Source organism: Oncorhynchus kisutch, linkage group LG13 (genome assembly GCF_002021735.2).
Source record: "Oncorhynchus kisutch isolate 150728-3 linkage group LG13, Okis_V2, whole genome shotgun sequence".
Classification (NCBI taxonomy): domain Eukaryota; kingdom Metazoa; phylum Chordata; class Actinopteri; order Salmoniformes; family Salmonidae; genus Oncorhynchus; species Oncorhynchus kisutch.
In genome coordinates this window covers 54,184,198-54,206,519 of record NC_034186.2, presented here as the reverse complement: position 1 = coordinate 54,206,519, position 22,322 = coordinate 54,184,198, and the positions used below count along the sequence as shown (strand labels likewise).

The following is a 22,322-nucleotide window of genomic DNA, read 5'->3' as shown; positions in this document are numbered from 1 at the left end:
TATGGAAAATTTGCTCTTTTAGTATTTGTCAAGTAGGCGTCTTCAATTGAAGAAGCCCCCGAACTCTGTAGAAAGTAAATTAAATATTTGTCTCTTCTGTTACAGATTGAAGCAGAGTGAAGATTTACGCAATAAGACCCGAGGGGTTGTGGGAAAGTGGCCATATACAACAAACCTCAGAGGTGCCTTATTGCTAGTAGAAACTGGTTACCAACGTAATTAGAGTAGTACACCTAAATGTTGTCATACCCCTGTTATTCGTCTGATATACGGTGCCAAGGCTGTCAGCCAATCAGCATTCAGGGCTCGATCCACCAGGTTTATAATTTGGAATCAATCACTCACTGTATGTTATGAAATCCTGAGTGGTGCAGCTGTCTAAGGCATTGCATCGCCATGCTAGATGCGTCACTACAGACCCGGTTTCGATCCAGGGTTGTAATCACAACTGGCTGTGATCAGGAGTCCCATAGGGCGGGGCACAATTTCTCCGGCGTCGTTAGGGGAGGGTTTGGATGGTTAGGCCATTGTAAATAATAATTTGTTCTTATTAACTGACTTGCCTAGTTAAATAAAGTTTAAATACAATTTTTAAAATCATGGGGTAGTAATCCTGATGTAGGTTTGAACACTCAGTGATGTCAACCCAATACTTTAGCTATTAGTTACGCCAAGAGATCAGAGCCCCTTGACGAGATTGCTATTATTGGGTTAAGTTCGCCCCCTTTCTTCAGAGTGCGCGTCCTTGCTCTTTACTCCCGTAAATTGATCACACCGGCATCCTTGGGATGTGCTCTCGATGACCACAACTGGGGGGCATCCCACTTCTGACACCAGTGTAGCAAAGTATCCTCTGTGTACAACGTAGAACCCCAAATAATGCATGCAGAGCAGAATTAGGCCGATACCCACTAATAATCAAATCCAGATAAGAGCCGTTAAATTCTATAACCACTTAAAAGGAAGCGATTCCCAAACCTTCCACAACAAAGCCATCACCTACAGAGAGATGCACCTGGAGAAGAGTCCCCTAAGCAAGCTGGTCCTGGGGCTCTGTTCACAAATACAAACACACCCTACAGAGCCCCAGGACAGCAGCACAATTAGACCCAACCAAATCATGAGAAAACAAAAAGATAATTACTTGACACATTGGAAAGAATTAACAAAAAAACAGAGCAAACTAGAATGCTATTTGGCCCTACACAGAGAGTACACAGCGGCAGAATACCTGACCACTGTGACTGACCCAAAATGAAGGAAAGCTTTGACTTATGTACAGACTCAGTGAGCATAGCCTTGCTATTGAGAAAGGCCGCCGTAGGCAGACATGGCTCTCAAGAGAAGACAGGCTATGTGCACACTGCCCACAAAATGAGGTGGAAACTGAGCTGCACTTCCTAACCTCCTGCCCAATGTATGACCATATTAGAGAGACATATTTCCCTCAGATTACACAGATCCACAAAGAATTCAAAAACAAATCCAATTTTGATAAACTCCCATATCTACTGGGTGAAATTCCACAGTGTGCCATCACAGCAGCAAGATTTGTGACCTGTTGCCATTAGAAAAGGGCAACCAGTGAAGAACACACACCATTGTAAATACAACCCATATTTATGCTTATTTATTTTATCTTGTGTCCTTTACCATTTGTACATTTTTAAAACACTGTATATATATAATATGACATTTGTAATGTCTTTATTGTTTTGAAACTTCTGTATGTGTAATGTTTACTGTTAATTTTTATTGTTTATTTCACTTTATATACTCACTTTATATATTATCTACCTCACTTGATTTGGCAATGTTAACACATGTTTCCCATGCCAATAAAGCCCTTGAATTGAATTGAATTGAATTCCAGCCCGGGGTTTAAACCAACTGTCAACCCAACACCTGCCCTCTTGAGGAAGTGGCTAGGTATCGGGTTAAGGTCGTCACTGTATACAACAATACAATAGGCCTACTTTCATTTTGTAAATTGACTGATGCTGAAAAATTGAGTGTCGGTACAATAATAGTCTGAATCGGCTTCTCTGCCGGTCTTCCCCGCTCATCTTCTGCACTGAGGATCTGAAATGACAGGACAGGTGAAAGCAACATGGTGGGTGCATATTGTCTACAGTGGGATTTATTCACATGTACAAAAAGGGAAAGGGAGGATAAAGATGATCTACTTGTTTAGTCAGCAGCAGTTTTCAGTTTTCAATGTCAATGTTTATTTAACTGCGTCACTCTTTACATGACCGATCTTGATCTGTTTACCTTCCCCAAATTCTAGGCCCATTTTGTAATATTTACAGCCATTTCTGATCATTTAATTAATAATGTTGTAGTGTTTCTGAGGGCAGAGCGAGGTTCCGTGTCGAAGCACGAACAGGCTTCCAACGGTTACGGTTTGGGGAGCGTTAATCGGTTTTTAGAAAGGTCAGGATGGTTACCTACCTCAACTGAACCGGAAGCAAGTCCTTGTGCTTCGCCATCTTTCAGGGCCCAAGCACACCCGTCCGTGCTTTCGATGGCCCTTACAGGTCATTCCTATCCGACTTCTGACACAGCTGTGGTGTTAATCTATAATTATAATGGCTACTAATTCTTAAAGAATATCAATTATGAATGCCTCAAACTACAGCTTCAAATTCATGTTAAAACTGCCATGTTGTTGACCTCATGTCATTGGGCTGTCAGTACCATACATTGCTCAATCTATGAATTTAAGTGTCCAGCCCTATCCCTCAGTTTAGACCTATATAGAAAGGGAAAACGTTTTGTTGTTTTTCGAATTAAAGAGTGGACCTTTAACCATTGGGGAAAACAAACCTGGTGGTGCATGCACTTACAAACTCGTAATTCCCAACTAATGCCACACGGGGGGGATTTTACACCACTGTTGAGCAGCACTGACAACAGAATGTAATATGATGTTAGGCAGTGGATGGAGGAAAACCGTGTCTACTGTATTGATGGAGGTGTGTAGATACAACCTAATGTATGTTTTCCCACTAAAAAAAGTTGTATTATTTTCGTAACAATTTAAGATCAACATGCACTATATTACAACACCAGTAGGCTGTATATTATTTTACTTAAGTGAGAGAGGTTGCAGTAGATTGAACAGATGTTGCGAAATTTGGGGGCAAAAGAGATTGAAAGTCGATGTGGTGAGAAAGGCGAAGAATGAACATTAAAGAAAGAGTAGGGGAAAGGGGTGGAGAGCGCTAAATCGACAAGGGCATATAAAGGAGAGAGTGGAACGCTCGCCAAGGTACACATCTACGGAATTACCAGAGCTACTTCCGCCCACACGAAAGATGGCGGCTCCCTTGATGGAGAAATTGTCGGAATCTTTAGGTTCTCCAGAACCTGCGGTTCGCCTGATTCTGTCCGTTTTAGTCGGTGAGTTCAATTCAGTCATCTCTGACATCTTTCAGTGGATTCTCTGACATAACCATGTGCCAATGTAATATTGATTTACACCTTTAAAACAGTGCAGCAACACACACTGCTAAACCAGGTAACGTTGATGTCTCTTGCTCAGCTGCAGTGACTAGCCAGACTAACGTTAGCTAGCCAGCGAGTAGACCCGCTGGCAAGCCGAACGATAATACAATAGCTAAATGCACTTAGCTAGCCTTGTTTTGACAAGCTGACCAGACGGGCTGCAAGGTTGAGCGGGCACAAGACTAAGCAGAGCGCAATCTCTGCTCTGCTGATTCCCAGAAAGCTAAAATATGAAATAATGTGTTAACGTTAGCTAGCGATTATGGTAGAAGAGGTCACTACAAGCGGTTGTAACATACAGTACGGACAGGTTTACTTTACATGGTCGGTGTATACCAGGTAGCTGGGTGTCTGTCCATCTCTGAACATTATTTTCTTCTGAAGTCACATTTGCAGGGATTGACCAACAAATAGTGCAGTATTTCAGTATCATTGTCTTAAATGAATTGCTGTTGCTTTTCAGCTTCTGAAACCCTGATATGGTTTATTCTTGCTGTAGCCTATAATTGTAGATCTCTAGCCTTTGGCTCATGTTGTATCACAGTAGGCCCCATGTTTACAATCTTGTAAATGTTTAGAATTGATATAAACTACTATACTACCTTTACCAGTCATTGTGATTGTGACACACTGAAGGTATCAGATTGCAAGACCTCCCCACCTCTATACTTTATGGAAGTAAATTAAATGTGATTACCAGCTGTTAATTCTACTGCCAATGTCTACTGTTGTCAGTTACTCAAACATAAACACACACACCAGAAAACTGGGAGTGTGGGAGTGTGTGCAGAGTGGTTCAATTGGGAGATTTTTTTCTATGCACTAACCTAAACAATATGCACCAAAAGCACATATGACTGCAAAACTACAGGCTCTTAGTTAGCAAACTGCTGTCATTGGCAGTTGTTAACCCCATTTCTTCACAACCAAATAGCATGTGATTTCTGTGTAATACTCAGATGACATTCCAGTGGCATGACTTGTCATATTCAAACATGAAAAGTCACTCTGCTTTAGGCATACAAATTGAGCTGAAGCTCTCAATTAATTTGAAGTGTCCAGGGATCCAAAACATCAATGATTGGTCATTGTTTCCAGATTGTTATTCTTTTTTTTAAGCTGTGGTGGCAAAGGTCCCAGATGGACATTTAACATTTTTGTAGAATGACTGTGAGAAGGTCAGTTCTGGTGACTTTTTAAAGACATTCCACTACAATATAAAATGATGCTAACACCATCTAAAATATAATTTGCCCCTCCAGCCCAAAACATATTGGTCCATATCATGATCTGGCAGGTGCACTATTTAGCTAAAAGCATTAGACTATCACCTGGCTGTAGCCCAACTGATGCATCATGGTGGCTAATAAATGGGCTGAAGAATGGGGTTTACATCTGCATTTACCCCATTGGGCTAAGAATTAGCTACATTGCAAACTCTAAAAATGATCTTGTTGCTAGTTAGGATCATATTGATGACTTGAATGTCCCAAAAATGCACTGTACACTGTTACCGTAAATTCAAAATAATGTTATGTTTAGCAGTATTCCATTACAGTACATTTTACAGCAATGTATTGTTAAACCTGTTTATTTAGAATTTACAGTAATGTACAGTTGAAGTTGGAAGTTTACATACACTTAGGTTTGAGTCATTAAAACCCGTTTTTCAAACACTCCACAAATTTCTTGTTAACAAACTATAGTTTTGGCAAGATCTTCTTTGTGCATGACAAGTCATTGTTCCAACAATTGTTTACAGACAGATTATTTCACTTAATCACAATTCCAATGGGTCAGAAGTCTACATACACTAAGTTGACTGTGCCTTTAAAACAGCTTGGAAAATTCCAGAATATGATGTCATAGCTTTAGAAGCTTCCGATAAGCTAATTGACATCATTTGCGTCAATTGTATGTGTACCTGTGGATGTATTTCAAGGCCTACCTTCAAACTCAGTGCCTGGTTCATCCTTGGGCGTGATTTCCAAACGCCTAAAAAGGTACCACGTTCATCTGTACAAACAATAGTACGCAAGTATAAACACCATGGGACCACGCAGCCGTCATACCGCTCAGGCAGGAGCCGAGTTCTATCACCTAAAGATGAATGTAATTTGGTGCGAAAAGTGCAAATCAATCACAGAACAACAGCGAAGGACCTTGTGAAGATGCTGGAGGAAACGGGTACAAAAGTATCTATATCGTTATGTTTGGAGGAAAAAGGGGGAAGCTTGCAAGCCAAAGAACACCATCCCAACCGTGAAGCACGGGGGTGGCAGCATCATGTTGTGGGGGTGCTTTGCTGCAGGAGGGACTGGTACACTTCACAAAATAGATGGCATCAATGAGGGAGGAAAATTGTGGCTATATTGTGGCAGCATCTTTAGACATCAGTCAGCAAATGGGTCTTCCAGATGGACAATGACCCCAAGCATACTTCCAAGTTGTGGCAAAATGGCTTAAGGACAACAAAGTCAAGGTATTGGAGTGGCCATCGCAAAGCCATGACCTCAATCCTATAGACCAATTTGTGGGCAGAACTGAAAAAGCGTGTGCGAGCAAGGAGGCTCACAAACCTGACTCTGTTACACCAGCTCTCAGGAGGAATGGGCCAAAATTCACCCAACTTATTGTGGAAGGATACCCAAACCTTTTGACCCAAGTTAAACCATTTTAAAGGCAATGCTACACTCAATTAGTATTTGGTATGTAAACTTCTGACCCACTGGGAATGTAATGAAAGAAATAAAAGCCGAAATCAATCTCTCTATCCTGACATTTCACCTTCTTTAAAATAGTGGCGATCCTAACTGACATAAGGTCATTTTTACTAGGATTAAATGTTAGGAATTGTGAAACTGAGTTAAAATATATTTGGTTAAGGTGGATGTAAACTTCCTGCTTCAACTGTAACTGGCTGCCAGTAAGTTACCGTAAAAGCAACAGACTATATATTTTGTTTTAGTTTGTTTAACCTGTTACTCCTGACCCATGTTATATTTGGCCCTTTATCTCCTCTATGCCCTTATCTCCTCTCGTGAACAGCAAGTGCTAAAAGCGCCTAAACCATTCGGCTCATACTCCGGTTTGAAAATGGTTCAGTTCACAATTTTTTTAGGAGTTGAGAAATAATAAATGGAGTAATGGAAAGCTGGCATCCTCTTTTTAAGTGGCCAATAACCCCTTTCAAATGTGTGTTGTGATGGTGCAATGGCTAGGCAAATGCATACATGTTTTTCTCCCTGTGGTACACACAATTTGAATGTATTATTTTCTTGCATAGAATGTGACAAGCCAATTGAAAAGGTTCCCATATTCAACTATGGGGTTGTCTGATTTTGGTGTTTGTTAGGCTACACGTGGTGTTGGCTGAGGAGAAGTACATGTGGACAGCAGCATCTTCAGAGTGCGTCTCGGCAGAGGCATTTTCCAGTGTTAAACATTTTTTGGGGGTGTGTGGGCAATTTCATATAGTTGCGCAGCCTGTGCGAGCAGTCAAAAGTGCGTGCAGAGTCTCGTATGCAGTGACTACGTTGGGTGGGAGACACGGTACAAAACCATTTATATAAAATAAAAAGTTCATTAGATCTTGTGGTATGAATTGTGTATAAGGTACAGAACCTCGGCCCCGGCGGGACCCAGACCAATTGCATCCCTGGGTGTGCGCTGATAAACGTCTCCGTTTTATCTTGAGGTTGTAGCACTGAACTACAAGGTCATCATTTTGCTGTCAGCACTAAGGGCTCTTGTCTAGAATGATTCACTCGTGTTGATTCACATGTTAACTGTCTCCTTTCTCTCTTTCTGTCGTTCCTTCAGGGTACCCCTGTGCCCTGCTGTACCGGCAATTCTTCTTCCACCAGCCACCCACTGTCATTCACTTATACCACGCCATCTCCGGACTGTCTCTGGCAGCTTTCAACTTTGGTGAGACGCAAAGGGACGGAGGGAGGGGACGGAGGGAGGCAAATAGAGGGAGGCAGAGAAAGGAGGTGGGGAAGTGGTTTGGGGGATGGAGAGGAAATTAATGAAGGTGGAAGTTGGTAGGTATTTCAGCTCATGCTTATACATTTGTAATACGTTAAAATGATTAAGAAGTTTGCTATGACCAGGAGCTTGTTTTTGAGCAGTGCTACATGAAATAGCTAAATAGTGTCATCAATAACTTTTAACAATATTGGAACATCAGAACTTCAGGTGAAGGGGAGGTGAGAGAGCACGTGGGTTGTTGAGAAAACAGTCAAATTGTATTTGTCATATGCGCCGAATACAACAGGCCTTACAGTGACATGCTTACAAGCCCTTAACCAACAATGGAGTTTAAGACAATCCCTAAAAAATTAAGAGATAAGATTAACAAATAATTAAAGAGCAGCAGTAAATAACAATAGCAGGGATATATACAGGGGGTACCGGCACAATGTGTCAATGTGGGGGGGGGGGCACCGGTATCGAGGTAATTATGTACATGTAGGTAGAGTTATTAAAGTGGCAATGCATAGATAATAGAGTAGCAGCAGTGTGGGGAGCCATGCAAATAGTCTTGGTAGCCATTTGATTAGCTGTTCAGGAGTCTTATGTAAGTTCAGCCAAGTGGCTGGTGAATGAGTAGTGGGGTGTGGGGAATGGGTAATGATTTCCTTATGGTGGTCATGTTGGCAGGGAAACTGTTGCGGAGTTGGGATGTGGACCTATTTTCTTGGTGTTAACTTCAGTAGGGGAGGATATTGACAGGGTAAAGTGGCTCATTTCTGAAAACAGTTTGCCTCACCATTACTTTGCGGCAGTGGGAGTTGGATTGGAACAATCTGGGAACTTTCAATAAATTCCCTGGTCTTCCAGAAATCCTGGTTCCTTCCTGATTCTGGCCACTCTCCAACTGGGATTTCTGGGGAAAACCAGGGAATTTATTGAAATATTTTTGCGACCTTATGTAGAAGCATCCCCCCTCCCCAGCTCTGATTTCCCCCACCCCACCACCACCCACCCCAAAGAAATGTGTTCTCTATTTGTTTCAAATGAAATATGTTGGTGTTTTGTAGCTTTGATTATTGCTTCAGGGCCTTCCATGCCATACTAAGAAAAATCCCTAGTGTGTAACGCTGCAAGGGAACAGGGCCTAGAACAGGACAGTATCTTAAGGGTGGGATTTGTATATTTCAGGGATGTCAAACTCATTTTGACCCGCGAGCCTGATTCAGTCTTCACCGAGGTCCGGGGGGCTGCACACACAATTTGTTATATTTCCTCACCGTCAAAATGACAAACACAGTCCTCTATCCATAGTTTTTTGAGTTTTCCATGCTCCCTGACTTTCTAGCTTTCGTTCACTGATTGTTAGAAAGCTGGACAAAGTGAAGACTATAAATGTAGGTCCTTTATAATTTCTACACAGTTTTGATTTGGTTGAGCTTTGGGTTGCATATTTTGGGGAATATTCAGAGGTGGAAACTTTCCATGGGAATGAACAGAAATGTATGCAAATTAATATTAATACAATTTTTAAATGTAGATGTTTTTTGCATTGGATATATTTACAATATATGGAGACAAACAAACCTTTTATCTTATCATAAGTAGACATCATTGTAAATGATTAAATCCTTCCAATAGAAATGTAAAAAAAACAATTTAGTTACGAATTTAACTTTAAATGAGTTGGCTCTTCACATGGGATGATTTCACTGAACAACACAAGAGAATATTGAATGATCCCCAATGATCCATCGCAGCTCCCAAAAACATTTTCAACATACATCTGTAAAATTATAGTCTAGAAACTAAAGCTTTGGTTGTCTTCCTCTCAGGCTTCCATGTCTTCTCCCCGGACCTCCTCAATGTCCACCTCTTGAACATCAGTCTTTGAGGCCTCATCTTCACTGTTACTTTCCAACCTTGTTGAGGATGGTTCATTGTCAGGCTAAAAAAGCCTCACATTTGCCCGGATGGCCAACAATTTATCAACCCTTGTATTGGTAAGCCTGTTGTGTGCTTTTGTGTGTGTTCCCAAACAAGGACCAGTTGCGCTCTGAGGCGGCTGATGTTGGTGGGATTTGGAGGATGATGGAGGCAACAGGGGAAAGAGCCTCAGATCCACAAAGTCCCTTCCACCAGGTGGCTGATGAGATATGTTGGCACGACTGCCATATTGCATCTCCATCCCAAAGCCCTTGGAAGTGTACAGTCGTTGCCAAAAGTTGAGATGACACAAATATTAATTTCCACAAAGTATGCTGCTTCAGTGTCTAGATATTTTTGTCATTTGTTACTATGGAATACTGAATTATAATTACATGAGTCAAAGGCTTTTATTGACAATTTACATGAAGTTGATGCAGAGTCAATATTTGCAGTGCTAAACCTTCTTTTTCAAGACCTCTGCAATCTGCCCTGGCATGCTGTCAATTAACTTCTGGGCCACATCCTGTCTGATGGCAGCCCATTCTTGCATGATCAATACTTTGAGTTTGTCAGAATTTGTGGGATTTTGTTTGTCCACCCGTCTCTTGAGGATTGAGCACATGTTCTCAATGGGATTAATGTCTGGGAGTTTCCTGGCCATGGACACAAGACATCGATGTTTTGTTCCCCAAGCCACTTTATTATCACTTTTGCCTTATGGCAAGGAGCTCAATCATGCTGGAAAAGGCATTGTTCGTCACCAAACTGTTCTTGGATGGTTGGGAGAAGTTGCTCTCAGAGGATGTGTTGGTATCATTCTTTAGTCATGGCTGTGTTCTTAGGCAAAATTGTGAGTGAGCCCACTCCCTTGGCTGAGAAGCAACCTCACACATGAATGGTCTCAGGATGCTTTACTGTTGGCATGACACAGGACTGATGGTAGAGCTCACCTTGTCTTCTCCGGACAAGCTTTTTTTCCGGATGCCCCAAACAATCGGAAAAGGGATTCATCAGAGAAAATGACTTTACACCAGTCCTCAGCAGTCCAATCCCTGTACCTTTTGCAGAATATCAGTCTGTCCCTGATGTTTTTCCTGAAGAGAAGTGGCTTCTTTGCTTCCCTGCTTGACACCAGGGCATCCTCCGAAAGTCTTCGCCTCACTGTGCGTGCAGATGCACTCACACCTGCCTGCTGCCATTCCTGAGCAAGCTCTGTACTGGTGTTGTCCCGATCCTGCAGCTGAATCAACTTTAGGAGACGGTCCTGTGGCCCTGAAGCCTTCACAAAAGTTGAACCGCTCTCCTTGAAGTTCTTGATGATCCAATAAATGGTTGGTTTAGGTACAATCTTACTGGCAGCAATATCCTTGCCTGTGAGCAATGATGACGGCACGTGTTTCCTTGCAGGTAAGCATGGTTGACAGAGGAAGAACAATGATTCCAAGCACCACCCTCCTTTTGAAGCTTCCAGTCTGTTATTTGAACTCAATCAGCATGACGGAGTGATCTCCAGCCTTGTCCTCGTCAACACTCACATCTGTGTTAACGAGAGAATCACTGACATGTCAGCTGTTCCTTTTGTGGCAGGGTTGAAATGCAGTGGAAATGTTTTTGGGGAATTCAGTTAATTTGCATGGCAAAGAGGGACTTTGCAATTCATCTGATCCCTCTTCATAACATTCTGGAGTATATTCAAATTGCCATCATACAAACTGAGGCGGCAGACTTTGAAAATTAATATTTGTCATTCTCAAAACTTTTGGCCACGGCTGTACATCGCCAGACTGCCAAGAACCTTGCCCTCATCCAGGCCAAGGTGGCGAGACACGGTAGTGATGACACCATAGGCCTTGTTGAACTCTGCACCAGACAGGATGCTCTTGCCAGCATACTTGGGGTCCTACATGTACACTGCGGTGTGTATGGGCTTCAGGTAGAAGTCTTCACGCTTTTTTATGTATTTCAGAACTGCAGTTCCCTCTGCTTGGAGCAACAGTGAATTGGACAGGGCAGTACAGATTTCTTCTCTTAAATCTGCAAGCAGAGTCTGAACATCAGACAGGATGGCATTGTCTCCCTCAATCTATGCAATGGCTACTACTATAGGTTTCAGGCTGCTTACCACTCTCCCGAAATACATCATACAGGAGGATCCTCTTGATGGGGCTATCCATATCAGCATACTGTGATACGGCCATTTCTTGGAGAGACTCCTTCCCCTCCAGGAGACTGCCAAACATGATGACAACACCACCCTAATGGGTGTTGCTGGGCAGCTTCAATGTGGTGTTCTTATTCTTCTCACTGCTTGGTGAGGTAGATTGCTGCTATAACTTAATGACTGCCTTCAGCCCTTCTGCAATGTAGAGACCGGTGTGTCTGTGCTCTTGTAGAATACTGGTTGAGGGGTGGCGGTGATGTAGTTAATTATTCCTTGCCCATGAACATTCAACCACCATTCAGAGATGATTTCAATACAGTCTGCTTTCTCTATGATTTGCTTGACCTTAACTTGAACTCCGCATCCAGTCAATGAGTAGATAAAGTATGTCTGGTTGGGGGAGGGGATTTATGCTGGGTGACGAACATTCAGAAATCTCTTCCAATACCTGTGAGCATCAGAGGTGAAACAGTTGCATACACAGCTTGAGCAAGATATTCATCAGCATTTCTTTGACTATGTTCCTCCACTGAGTAAAAAAAACAACTTTTGATTCCAGGAAGACCATGAGCTGTTGCTATCGATAAGGTGTCTGGTTTAAATTTTCACCTGAAATAGAAGTAGACGGACTTTTGTCAGGGGTTGCTGAACTTTATGCACTTGGCCAGATTTGGGATTTATTTTTATTTTTTAAATTCATCACATTCCCAGTGGGTCAGAAGTTCACATACACTCAATTAGTATTTGGTAGCATTGCCTTTTTAAATTATTTAACTTGGGTCAAATGTTTTGGGTAGTCTTCCACAAGCTTCCCACAATAAGTTGGGTGCATTTTGTCCCATTCCTCCTGACAGAGCTGGTGTAACTGAGTTAGGTTTGTAGGCCTCCTTGCTCACACACGCTTTTTCAGTTCTGCCCACAAATTTTCTACAGGATTGAGGTCAGGGCTTTGTGATGGCCACTCCAATACCTTGACTTTGTCCTTAAGCCATTTTGCCACAACGTTGGAAGTATGCTTGGGGTCATTGTCCATTTGGAAGACCAATTTGCGACCAAGCTTTAACTTCCTGACTGATGTTTTGATGTTGCTTCAATATGTCCACATTTTCCTCATGATGCCATCTATTTTGTGAAGTGCACCAGTCCCTCCTGCAGAAAAGCCCCCCCACAACATGATGCTGCCACCCCCGTGCTTCACGGTTGGGAGGGTGTTCTTTGGCTTGCAAGCCTCCCCCTTTTTCCTCCAAACATAACGCTGGTCATTACGGCCAAACAGTTCTATTTTTGTTTCATCAGACTAGAGGACATTTCTCAAAGTACGATCTTTTTCCCCATGTGCAATTGCAAACCATAGTCTGGCTTTTTATGGCGATTTTTGGAGCAGTGGCTTTTTTGCTGAGCGGCCTTTCAGGTTGTCGATTATAGGACTCGTTTTACTGTGGATATCGATACCTTTGTACCTGTTTCCTCCAGCATCTTCACAAGGTCCTTTGCTGTTGTTCTGGGATTGATTTGCACTTTTCGCACCAAATTACGTTCACCTCGAGGAGACTCGTCTTATTCCTGAGTGGTATGAAGGCTGCGTGGTCCCATGGTGTTTATACTTGCGTACTATTGTCTGTACAGATGTTGTTTTTTTTTGGCATTTGGAAATTGCTCCCAAGGATGAACCAGACTTGTGGCGGTCTCTTTTTATATATATTTTTCATTTTCTCATCATATCAAGCAAAGAGGCACTGAGTTTGAAGGTAGGCCTTGAAATACATCCACAGGTACACTTCCAATAGGCTAATTGAGATCATTTGAGTCAATCAGAAGCATCTAAAGCCATGACATCATATTCTGGAATTTTCCAAGCTGTTTTAAAGGCACAGTCAACTTAGTCTATGTAGACTTCTGACCTATTGGAATTGTGATTAAGTTAAATCTGTCTAAACAATTGTTGTAAAAATGACTTGTTATGCACAAAGTAGATGTCCTAACCGACTTGCCAAAACTATAGTTAACAAGAAATTTGTGGAGTGGTTGAAACACTTAGGTTGGAGTCATTAAAACTAGTTTATGTAAACTTCGGACTTCAACTGTATGTCAAAATATATTCATCCCACCCGGTATGCAGAGGGTTGCAATTCCATTGAATTGAGGATAGTGTAACCAAAATATGCCTAGAATTGCCTTGTGTGTCCCACAAAAAGCTTATTAACAGTGAATCTTAACTTTTTTTGATGAATTTAAGCTAAATGCACAGATTTCCCGGGCTTAAATTCCCATGTAAAATTTCTGGAAAAGTTTCTGACCCTTTGCAACCTTGAGCTAATTCCCCCAGAAATATATGTGTGTATTTTGCTCAACTCCCCAGGGGCCGTATGTTTGACACGCCTGGATTAGCTCAAGGTCTTTTGTTCAATTTGTACGCTATATCTAACCTAACCAGTTTCCACCAAGTCATGAGTAATTGTGAAGAAGTAAAGAGTTTGACTAAGGGAGTCGAGAGAGGGATGGATGGTTTGAAGTTTACATAATGGTAGGGGATTAATAACACAACCTTTTTCCCCCTTGTTCTCTGCTGCACTTGGATTTGACAGCAGGTCTGTTGCACTTTCCCTGTCTTTGTGGAATCTATCATTTAAATAAATTAATAAAAAATCCTCTTCACAACCTGTGACTTGCTCATCTTCAACTTGCAAGAATGCACTCTTTCTTCCTCTGTTTCTCTCTCTGTGCTAAAATCCATGTCTCTGCCCCTTTCCCTTCCTCCCTCTGTCCCACTATCATTCCACCTTTCTGTCTCTTTCAGGCACACAGCTCTATCACTCTGCATTATGCGTCCTTGTCCAGTTCCTGATGATGAGGCTTATGGGAAGGACGATAACAACCGTCCTGTCCAGCTTTATTTTTCAAATGGTGAGATTTCTCTCTCAATCTTTCTCGCTCTTTATTTTTTTTCTCCTTTTCTCTCAATCTCTTCCTGTGTTCTGTTGTGATGCAGGGTCGGGTGGTAGAGGCAGCTTCTCTCGCTCTCTCTTTCTTGTTGCCCTTCCCTTTCTACAGTAGTTGAAGAGCTGCACTGTCTGTGTGTAATTTCTGCTGTTCATGTTAGGATATCCTCTTCCTCTGTCCTTTTTGCTTTCACTGGCGTACTGAAGCACGGTCGAGCACTGCCACTTTATGACGTAATGCTCTCCCCCTCCTTTTTAAGTGTGAGACTTGATCAAAACAATTGTCACCCCCCCCCCCCCCCCCCTTCTGTTTCTTTATCCCCCTTCTCTCTCTGTAGGCATACCTGCTGTCAGGCTACTACTACACAGCTACAGAAGAATACGATATCAAATGGACCATGCCCCAATGTGTCCTTGCACTCAAACTTATCGGTATGGTCACCTCACCACGAACACCCTCTCTCCACTCCTCTGTACAACCTCTCTTTTTGTTTCCCACTTATTTTGTGTAACACCCGTTGCTGAATGATTTGTCCCATATCCTTTTCTTTTCTTATTGACAACTTGTGTTGTAGTAGTTGTTCATTAGCCTCAGAGATAACATGGCTCATATTTTGCGTAGTGTACTAACAATCCTACTAAACTCCGTCATGGCTTTACGTCTCTGCAGCTGAGGAACATCTACAGTCAAAGTATTAACTCCAATGATCGTGGCAATCCTAGCAGCTTTCGTAACATAGTGACTGATGCCAATTGCATTCTCTTTGATTTCAGGTTTGTCATTTGATTACTATGACGGTGGCCAGGAACCAGTGAGTTGATTGATCTCTCTATTGCCATTTGATTATTGGTCAAATCTGTGTTTTTTCTTCTCTGTTCTATTTGTTATTTTGCTCTCAGTGTACTTGTCTGTTTGTGCTTCAACCTCTTCCAAGTTCTCCTCCCTGTGTGTGTGGCAGTTTGAGTGAGACTTTGTCCACACATCCAGTCAGAGATGAGTTGAGGTAGCGTGTGTTTGCATTGAGGAAGTTGTCTATTTACAAACAGGCAAATGTCTAGTGGTCATCATTCATTACACTACTCTGTTACAGTTGCTACTCACCTGTTCTGTTTGTTTATGTAGGGGGCCTCCTAAATGGCACATCTTTCGACCACCGCCTATAGGGCTCTGGACTAAAGTAGAGCACTATGTAGGGAATAGCGTGCGATTTGGGACGCCCCCGTAGTCTGGGTACTGTCTTGTTTTGCCTCATCAAAAAGCCCCACAAAAGGCAGGCATGAGGTCCTGTTGTATGTCTACAAATATCATCACCCTCGTCTCTGTCATTTGTTGCACAATGTTTCTGTATTTTTATTTACCATTCTGAGTCCGAATACCTTGGGTGGTTGTTGTTGCAGACTGTTGTTGGACTATTGTCTTTTGTAGTGTTTTGGAAACATGCCACGGGTTTGTACTTGGAAACCCAGCAGTTTTATGCCCCCTAGTTAAATGCCTGTTAAGTAGTCCTATTTGGTTGAATTGAGTTTGCGGTCCAACCATTAGCAGCTTTCAATAAGAACCCTGGATATGCAGGGAGCTTATTCTTTCTCAGACAGTGACTTTGTGCACTGTTGAAAATGCTTCTCTATTTCCTGACCTTTCTTTCACATTCCTTCTACCCTTTTCCCCTCTTTGCTTTCCCTTTCTCTGTTCTCCCTTTGTCTTTTACCCAACTTTTCCCCTTTTTACTCTAAATCCTCCTAACCCTCCCCTTTCTCCCTCTCCCTGGCTCCCAACCACTATTTTCACCCTCCTCCCTCTCGCTCCACCCCACCAGTCCAAGTTGAATGAGGAGCAGAAGAGGTCAGCCCTGGCCAATGTTCCCTCTCTGCTGGAGGTTATCGGCTTCTCCTACTTCTACGGAGGCTTTCTGGTGGGACCCCAGTTCACACTGCGTAGCTACCAGAGGCTAGTCAAAGGGGAGCTCACCGACTGCCCCGGACAGCCACCTAACAGGTAGAGGAATGGATGGAGGGAAGGGCGGGGGCGGGCGCGCAGAGGGAGGAAGGGGATGGATACATGGTTTTTTAACAATCTTTTTCTTTTTCTCAGTGTTATACCTGCTATGAAGCGTTTCTCCCTCGGCCTCCTCTGCCTGGTGATCTACGCAATATTTAGTCCGCACTACCCAGATAGCTATTACCTAACAGATGAGTACGATGTAAGAAAGCTTTGCTTTTGCAACGGCATTCCTGACGCTTTTACCATCACTGATTTGAAGCCAAAGCCACATTTCCATCCGTTGTTCTGTTTGACAAATGTCACCGTCCTTAGTCAAAATGCGTGTCTCTCCAGGCGCAGCCGTTCTGGTACCGCTGTGTCTTCATCCTCCTTTGGGCCAAAGTCATCCTGTACAAATATGTGAGCTGCTGGGTCATAGCGGTGAGTAGCAGCACTTGGTATGTAAAACGTCTCATTTGGAAGCGGGTGCAGCCTGGAAATTAAACCTTTACAGAGACACCTGTCTCCACATACCTGTCATTGTCACAGAATAGTTCCACTGGGGCACACCTACGTCAGATCAGGTGAGAAGAAACTGGTCTGGGAGCCCAGTATATCAGTGGAACCCTATTTAGGTTTTTCAGGAAGAAGTTATTTAAGTGTTTGTAAAAGGATTTTTATTTTTTTTGTGACTCAGGAGGGCGTCTGTATACTCTCTGGGCTCGGCTATAATGGGCTGGGTCAGAATGGCGAGCACCAATGGGACGCCTGTGCAAATATGAAGGTGTGGACATTTGAGACCACACCCCTTTTCACAGGCACCATCGCCTCCTTCAACATAAACACCAATGCCTGGGTGGCCAGGTTAGTTCTTTCTGGGATCCTCACTGTAACCATTTTAAATTCCACCTTAATTGGGTAAGGATGTCCCAGGGATCTTGTATAGCAAGGACCTTAGTGCCTGATTAAAACTATGCATGGCTAGGTTAGTACCTGACTAAAATCATGCATGGCCAGGTTCATGCCTGACTGAAACTAAAGTTGCTAAAGGTCCCTTTCAAAATAGATTGTATCTTACTGAGACTAAGCTGTATAAATAAAGGTTTAATAAAAAATTTGTACTGGTATATCTAACAATATTTGGTGGTTTGTAACATTCCTCCAGGCACGTGTTTAAGCGGTTGAAGTTCCTGGGCAATAAGCTCCTGTCTCAGGTGACCGCGCTCGCGTTCCTGGCCATCTGGCATGGCACGCACTCTGGATACCTCCTCTGCTTCTCCATGGAGTTCATCATCGTAAATGTGGAGAGACAGGTATGAGTAAATATTGGAATGATTAGAATTCTAATAAAGCGCTACTTGAATACTGAACTTCCTGCTTTACTCCTATGGGTACACTCAATATGTCCACCTATCACAGAACAGTGACTTGATTAGGAATGGCTGTTCTAGTAATTATATTTCTATGGAAACAAGCACCAGAGATTGAGAGCGAATCCTGAGGAGCCAGGAAAATGCCGCCTCACTTATTTTGGATGCTTTTAAAGTTGTGCACGGCAATGTCTTGACCACGGTGGGAATGTACCATATTTATTTAACCTTTTTTTAAATTTAAGCAGGTAAGGTTAAGAAACCCATTTTGCGAGGGCGACCTGACCCTCAGTAGTCAACATAGTTCCGTCAAACATTGGGAGCATGTAAACCGTGTGCTTGGCATTCATCTTTCTCGTTGTGATGTTTTCCAAACTCTGGACCTGTGAATTTTAAGCCTCAAGAGGAGAACCTGTCTGTGCTAATCTATTTTCAAGCGGGTCTACAACAAAGGGTCAAGATCTCCATTTAAGCTATTGGAGGATTCTCAAACTCTCTGCCCTGTATGCGTTACTGGATTACTGTGTGTGCGTCCATGTCCATAACTATCTTTATGCTGTATGCGGATCCCTATTTGTCTCAGGCCCAAGCGCTGGTGAGGGACAGTCCCCTGCTGACCCGCCTGGCCAACAGTCCTCTCTACCCCCTCATCTACCTGGTCCAGCAGTTCATCCACTGGCTCTTCATGGGCTATCCTTTGGTGCCCTTCTGCCTCTTCACCTACGACAAGTGGCTCAGGGTAATAAACAGCTTAGAACGCGTAATAAGCCTTCGGAATGTTGACATAAGCACATCGCAACACATTATAAAGGTTCTGACTTTATTTACTTTATTTAAAGTGGCTAAAGGTAGCTGGCAGTTTGTAATGCCACAAACATGTTAACTCAGATTATTGTGTGCTAAATGCAGTTGTCTGGCATATGTTTAAACTCTTGACTTGGGTTGGGGAAATGGATGTCTGGATGAGGATTTAATGTGTTTGGTTTGTCTTTGTTTTGCAGGTGTATTCATCCATTTATTTCTGTGGCCACATATTCTTCTTCACATTGTATCTAGTCATCCCATATCTCCGCAAGGTTCTGGTACCTAGAAAAGAACGGAGCGAGAAAAAGGAGGACTAGAACTGTTAGGTAATGCAAGCTTCTGTATACTTCTCCCAGACATTTCTGTGTTTACAGTAAGGCTGTGGCGATTTATGGAATTTTGGATAATGAATAAAGGGATAGTACAAAATTACATTGGTCTCCGTAAGCTGTCTATGGACAAGGTATGACATAAATCCATGCTTTGGTTTTGTTTACCTGGCCTCTTATTTCAAATGCTAACGTTTTAGCATTTGTGGCACATATTCAATGGTAGCTGTATTAGCATTTTTTGCACTTAATGTCCAAATCAACATGACATATAAAAAAAATGTAAATTACTTATAGATGAAAAGCATTTGAAACCGTGGCCAGGTAAACAAAACGAAAGCATTGGTTGCTTTCATACCTTGTCCAAAGACTGCTTACAGGATAAGGAAACCAATATGCCATTTTGTAACTTGGGTGAACTAGCCCTAGAACTGACAATTATATTTTTTTATCTGAGAGAAAGTAAACTGAGCTTGTAATGTTTCATAATGCGACATATCTAATGTAGGTGTCACCAAAGCTGTATTGTATACATCTCAGAAATGTATGATTTTGACTACTTGGAACTTTAGGAAATGAAGCGTCCCCTCCCAACAGTGCTGTACTGCCCGTACAATGATTTCTGCCCTCGTTGAGACATTACCAACTTTACCCTCTTCATGTAAAAATGAAAAAATGCTATTGGGTAAACGATCTACTTAAAATGAAGTTGAAAGTCCTAAAAGAAATGTATTAACAATTATTATTCATAATTCTAGATATTATATGATTTTCGTCCCAGCCCTAGTTTACTTACATTCTTGTCAAAACATTCCCTAAGTTTCGGTTATTCATTACGGTCTCCATATTGGCAAAAGGTAGTTTCCAGATAATTAATTCAACTTAAAGGCATAGTTCACCCCAAAATTTACTTTTGACAGATGTTTTCATACTTCATAAATGGTATGAATTAAAAATATGCCGATTTAAAATTAATGTGAAAGATTCTGATCCAAAGCAAATGCTGCCAATTTTTCAATTTGAGAGGTTTAGGCTTACAAAGTTCTCCTAATGCATATAGAGGGATCTTCACAACATCTTTATGAAGAGGTAGAAATGTCGTTGTAGCTTATGTTACTTGTGGATATATGATAATATTTAGGATGACGGATTGGCTTTCTATAGGTCTTTTCCACCACATGCTCAAAGTGCTTTTTGTAAGGGGGGGAAAGTCACCTCAATTAATCTCTCACCTCTTTTCTCTCTCTCTCTCTCTCAGGTCTCTGGCTGAATCTCCACCCAGGATGTGACTGAAGGGAACTGTGACTTTTAACTAGGAGCAGATCAGAAAATATTTTAAAGCCTTTAATATTATTTGTGTGTACATGTTTTTTTCTATTTATTTTAGTGTTTTGGACAGGACGCACGTTTTTTGGGACCAGGGAGATGAGGGTACAGGAAATAACCTTTGTGCCACAATTGTGAGCCAATCACGGGTTGTTTTCTTGATTTTAGAGAACTTGAGAGACTGACGTCTTGTATACACAGAATATTGCACTCGCCACTCACGGGCTCTGGGTCCGTAGACTGCTCTGTTTTTATGATCTCTCTTCCTGTTTCAACCCTCTCCTCAAGTCCACATAGACTGAGTATACAAAACATCCTAATATTGAGTTGCGCACCCCCCCCCCCCCCCCCCCCCCCCCCCCACACAGCCTCAATTCGTTGGGCATGGACTCTACAAGGTGCCCGGAAGCGTTCCACAGGGATGCTGGCCCATGTTGACTCCAGTGCTTCCCACAGTTGTGTCAAGTTGACTGGATGTTCTTTGGGTGGTGGACCATTCTTGATACACACGCAAAACTGTTGCGCGTGGAAAAACCCAGCAGCGTTGCAGTTCTTCACAAGCCGGTGCGCCTGGCACCTACTACCATACCCCGTTCAAAGGCACTTGAATATTTTGTCTTGCCCATTCAATGTCTGAATATACACAATCCATGTCTCAATTGTCTCAAGGCTTAAAAATCATTTTTTGTTCTGTCTCCTCCCCTTTATCTACACTGATTTTTGAAGTGAATTTAACAAGTGACATAAATAAGGGATCTGAGCTTTGCCTGATTCACCTTGTCAGTCTGTCATGGAAAGAGCAGGTATTCTTAATGTATTCTCTACTCTGTGTAGAAAAAACCTGCACAGACATGGCTATGGTTCAGGCACAACAGAAATGTATTTGGCACTTTCAGATTTTATTTTAACATGCATTTTGTTGTGAGAACAAAAAAACCAAGGATTGCTGCTCTGACTGGAATTATATATTTTTGAGGAGTGTTTTCATTGCTCCGTTGGCCAACACTCACAAGAAGCACTGTAAAACACTGTACACTAACATGTGACTCAAGAATGGCCTTGTATTATCAACGAATGTTTTTACGTTTTATTCTGGTTTCAATTCAGATTTTGTTTCCGTTATTTCGTGATGAGACTGGATTTTTATAGCTATTTTAGGAGGGTTTTATGATAGACCATTTTGTAGCTTTGGATAAGATTCCATGAAGGGATTTCAATGCTTTCCTCTTCCCCCATCTCCTTCTCCTCATTATTTTTTCCTCCTCCCCCATCCCCCTCTCCTCGTGGCTTTGTCTGCCATTCACAATCCTATCACTCCATTGCCACCACACACCTTTCCTGGCTGTCTCTGAACAAACTGGAAAAAAACTCACAACTAAAACAACAGGTAACCAAAACCACCACTTTTACATTGAGTGACATCACCATACCAATGTCAACAGCATCACCCGTGGTCTCCAGTGAGATCTAGCACCATCTTTCTTAAGACCTGGTAAAAAAAAAATCTCCCTAACCACTGGCGCAAGGTCAGATCTAGAATGTTTGACCTGTCAGATACTCTGTTCCTACATCTGTGTTGAGGCAACTTCTACCACGATCCTTTTCCAATGCAGAGACACATTGGGAGAGCAGTGACTCACTGTAGCAACAACCCAGATTTTAATAATATTTATACTTGTGGTAATAATTAATTGTGAATTAATTGTTATTTCAGAGACTACTTTTTTGCCTTATTGCTACCAAATGTACAAAGGAAAAGAGAAATGGGGAAAAAAAATAATTTTAAATAAACTTTTTGTAATGTTCATTAAAATGCTGGATTTTAAAAACCAATGAGGTCTGTGTCAGTGGTGTGTAGTACTTTAAAGTGTTTTTTACTTAAGTAGTTTTTGGGGGTGTATGTACTTTACTATTTATATTTGACTACTTTACTACATTCCTAAAGAAAATAATCTACTTTTTACTCCATTTTCCCTGACACCCAAAAGTACTCATTAC

General features: G+C 42.0%; 1 protein-coding gene and 1 non-coding gene across 4 annotated transcripts; both read left to right on the top strand.

Annotated features, from left to right (window-relative positions):
* Positions 1-4: 4 nt before the first annotated feature.
* Positions 5-60, top strand: LOC116353190 (U7 small nuclear RNA). Its single transcript, XR_004202558.1, has one exon. It is a non-coding gene; the product is annotated as a U7 small nuclear RNA (small nuclear RNA).
* A 2,889-nt stretch (positions 61-2,949) lies between these two features.
* Positions 2,950-22,157, top strand: LOC109902177 (lysophospholipid acyltransferase 5). Of its 3 annotated transcripts, XM_020498311.2 has the most exons (13): positions 2,950-3,405; positions 7,333-7,440; positions 14,373-14,479; positions 14,853-14,946; positions 15,289-15,326; positions 16,332-16,510; positions 16,607-16,715; positions 16,850-16,936; positions 17,193-17,359; positions 17,661-17,808; positions 18,449-18,604; positions 18,867-18,995; positions 20,257-22,157. In XM_020498311.2, exons 1-12 carry the CDS (start codon positions 3,321-3,323, stop codon positions 18,984-18,986), a joined length of 1,398 nt encoding a protein of 465 aa, XP_020353900.1. In that variant the 5' UTR covers positions 2,950-3,320; the 3' UTR covers positions 18,987-18,995; positions 20,257-22,157. The 3 variants fall into 3 exon arrangements, 2 of the variants coding, with proteins under 2 accessions (XP_020353900.1, XP_031642430.1); XM_031786570.1 differs by lacking the exons at positions 2,950-3,405; positions 7,333-7,440 and adding an exon at positions 9,332-9,488; XR_004202460.1 differs by lacking the exon at positions 14,373-14,479 and having other exon boundaries at positions 3,009-3,405; positions 16,607-16,936.
* Positions 22,158-22,322: the final 165 nt, after the last annotated feature.

What these genes read in the sequence shown, in the direction of transcription:
- LOC109902177 (XM_020498311.2), top strand. Translation starts at nt 3,321, where the DNA reads ATGGCGGCTCCCTTGATGGAGAAATTGTCGGAATCTTTAGGTTCTCCA. An exon ending in TCTGGCAGCTTTCAACTTTG is followed by an intron (nt 7,441 to 14,372) that starts GTGAGACGCAAA and finishes TGTCTCTTTCAG; the next exon opens with GCACACAGCTCTATCACTCT. An exon ending in TCGTAAATGTGGAGAGACAG is followed by an intron (nt 17,809 to 18,448) that starts GTATGAGTAAAT and finishes TATTTGTCTCAG; the next exon opens with GCCCAAGCGCTGGTGAGGGA.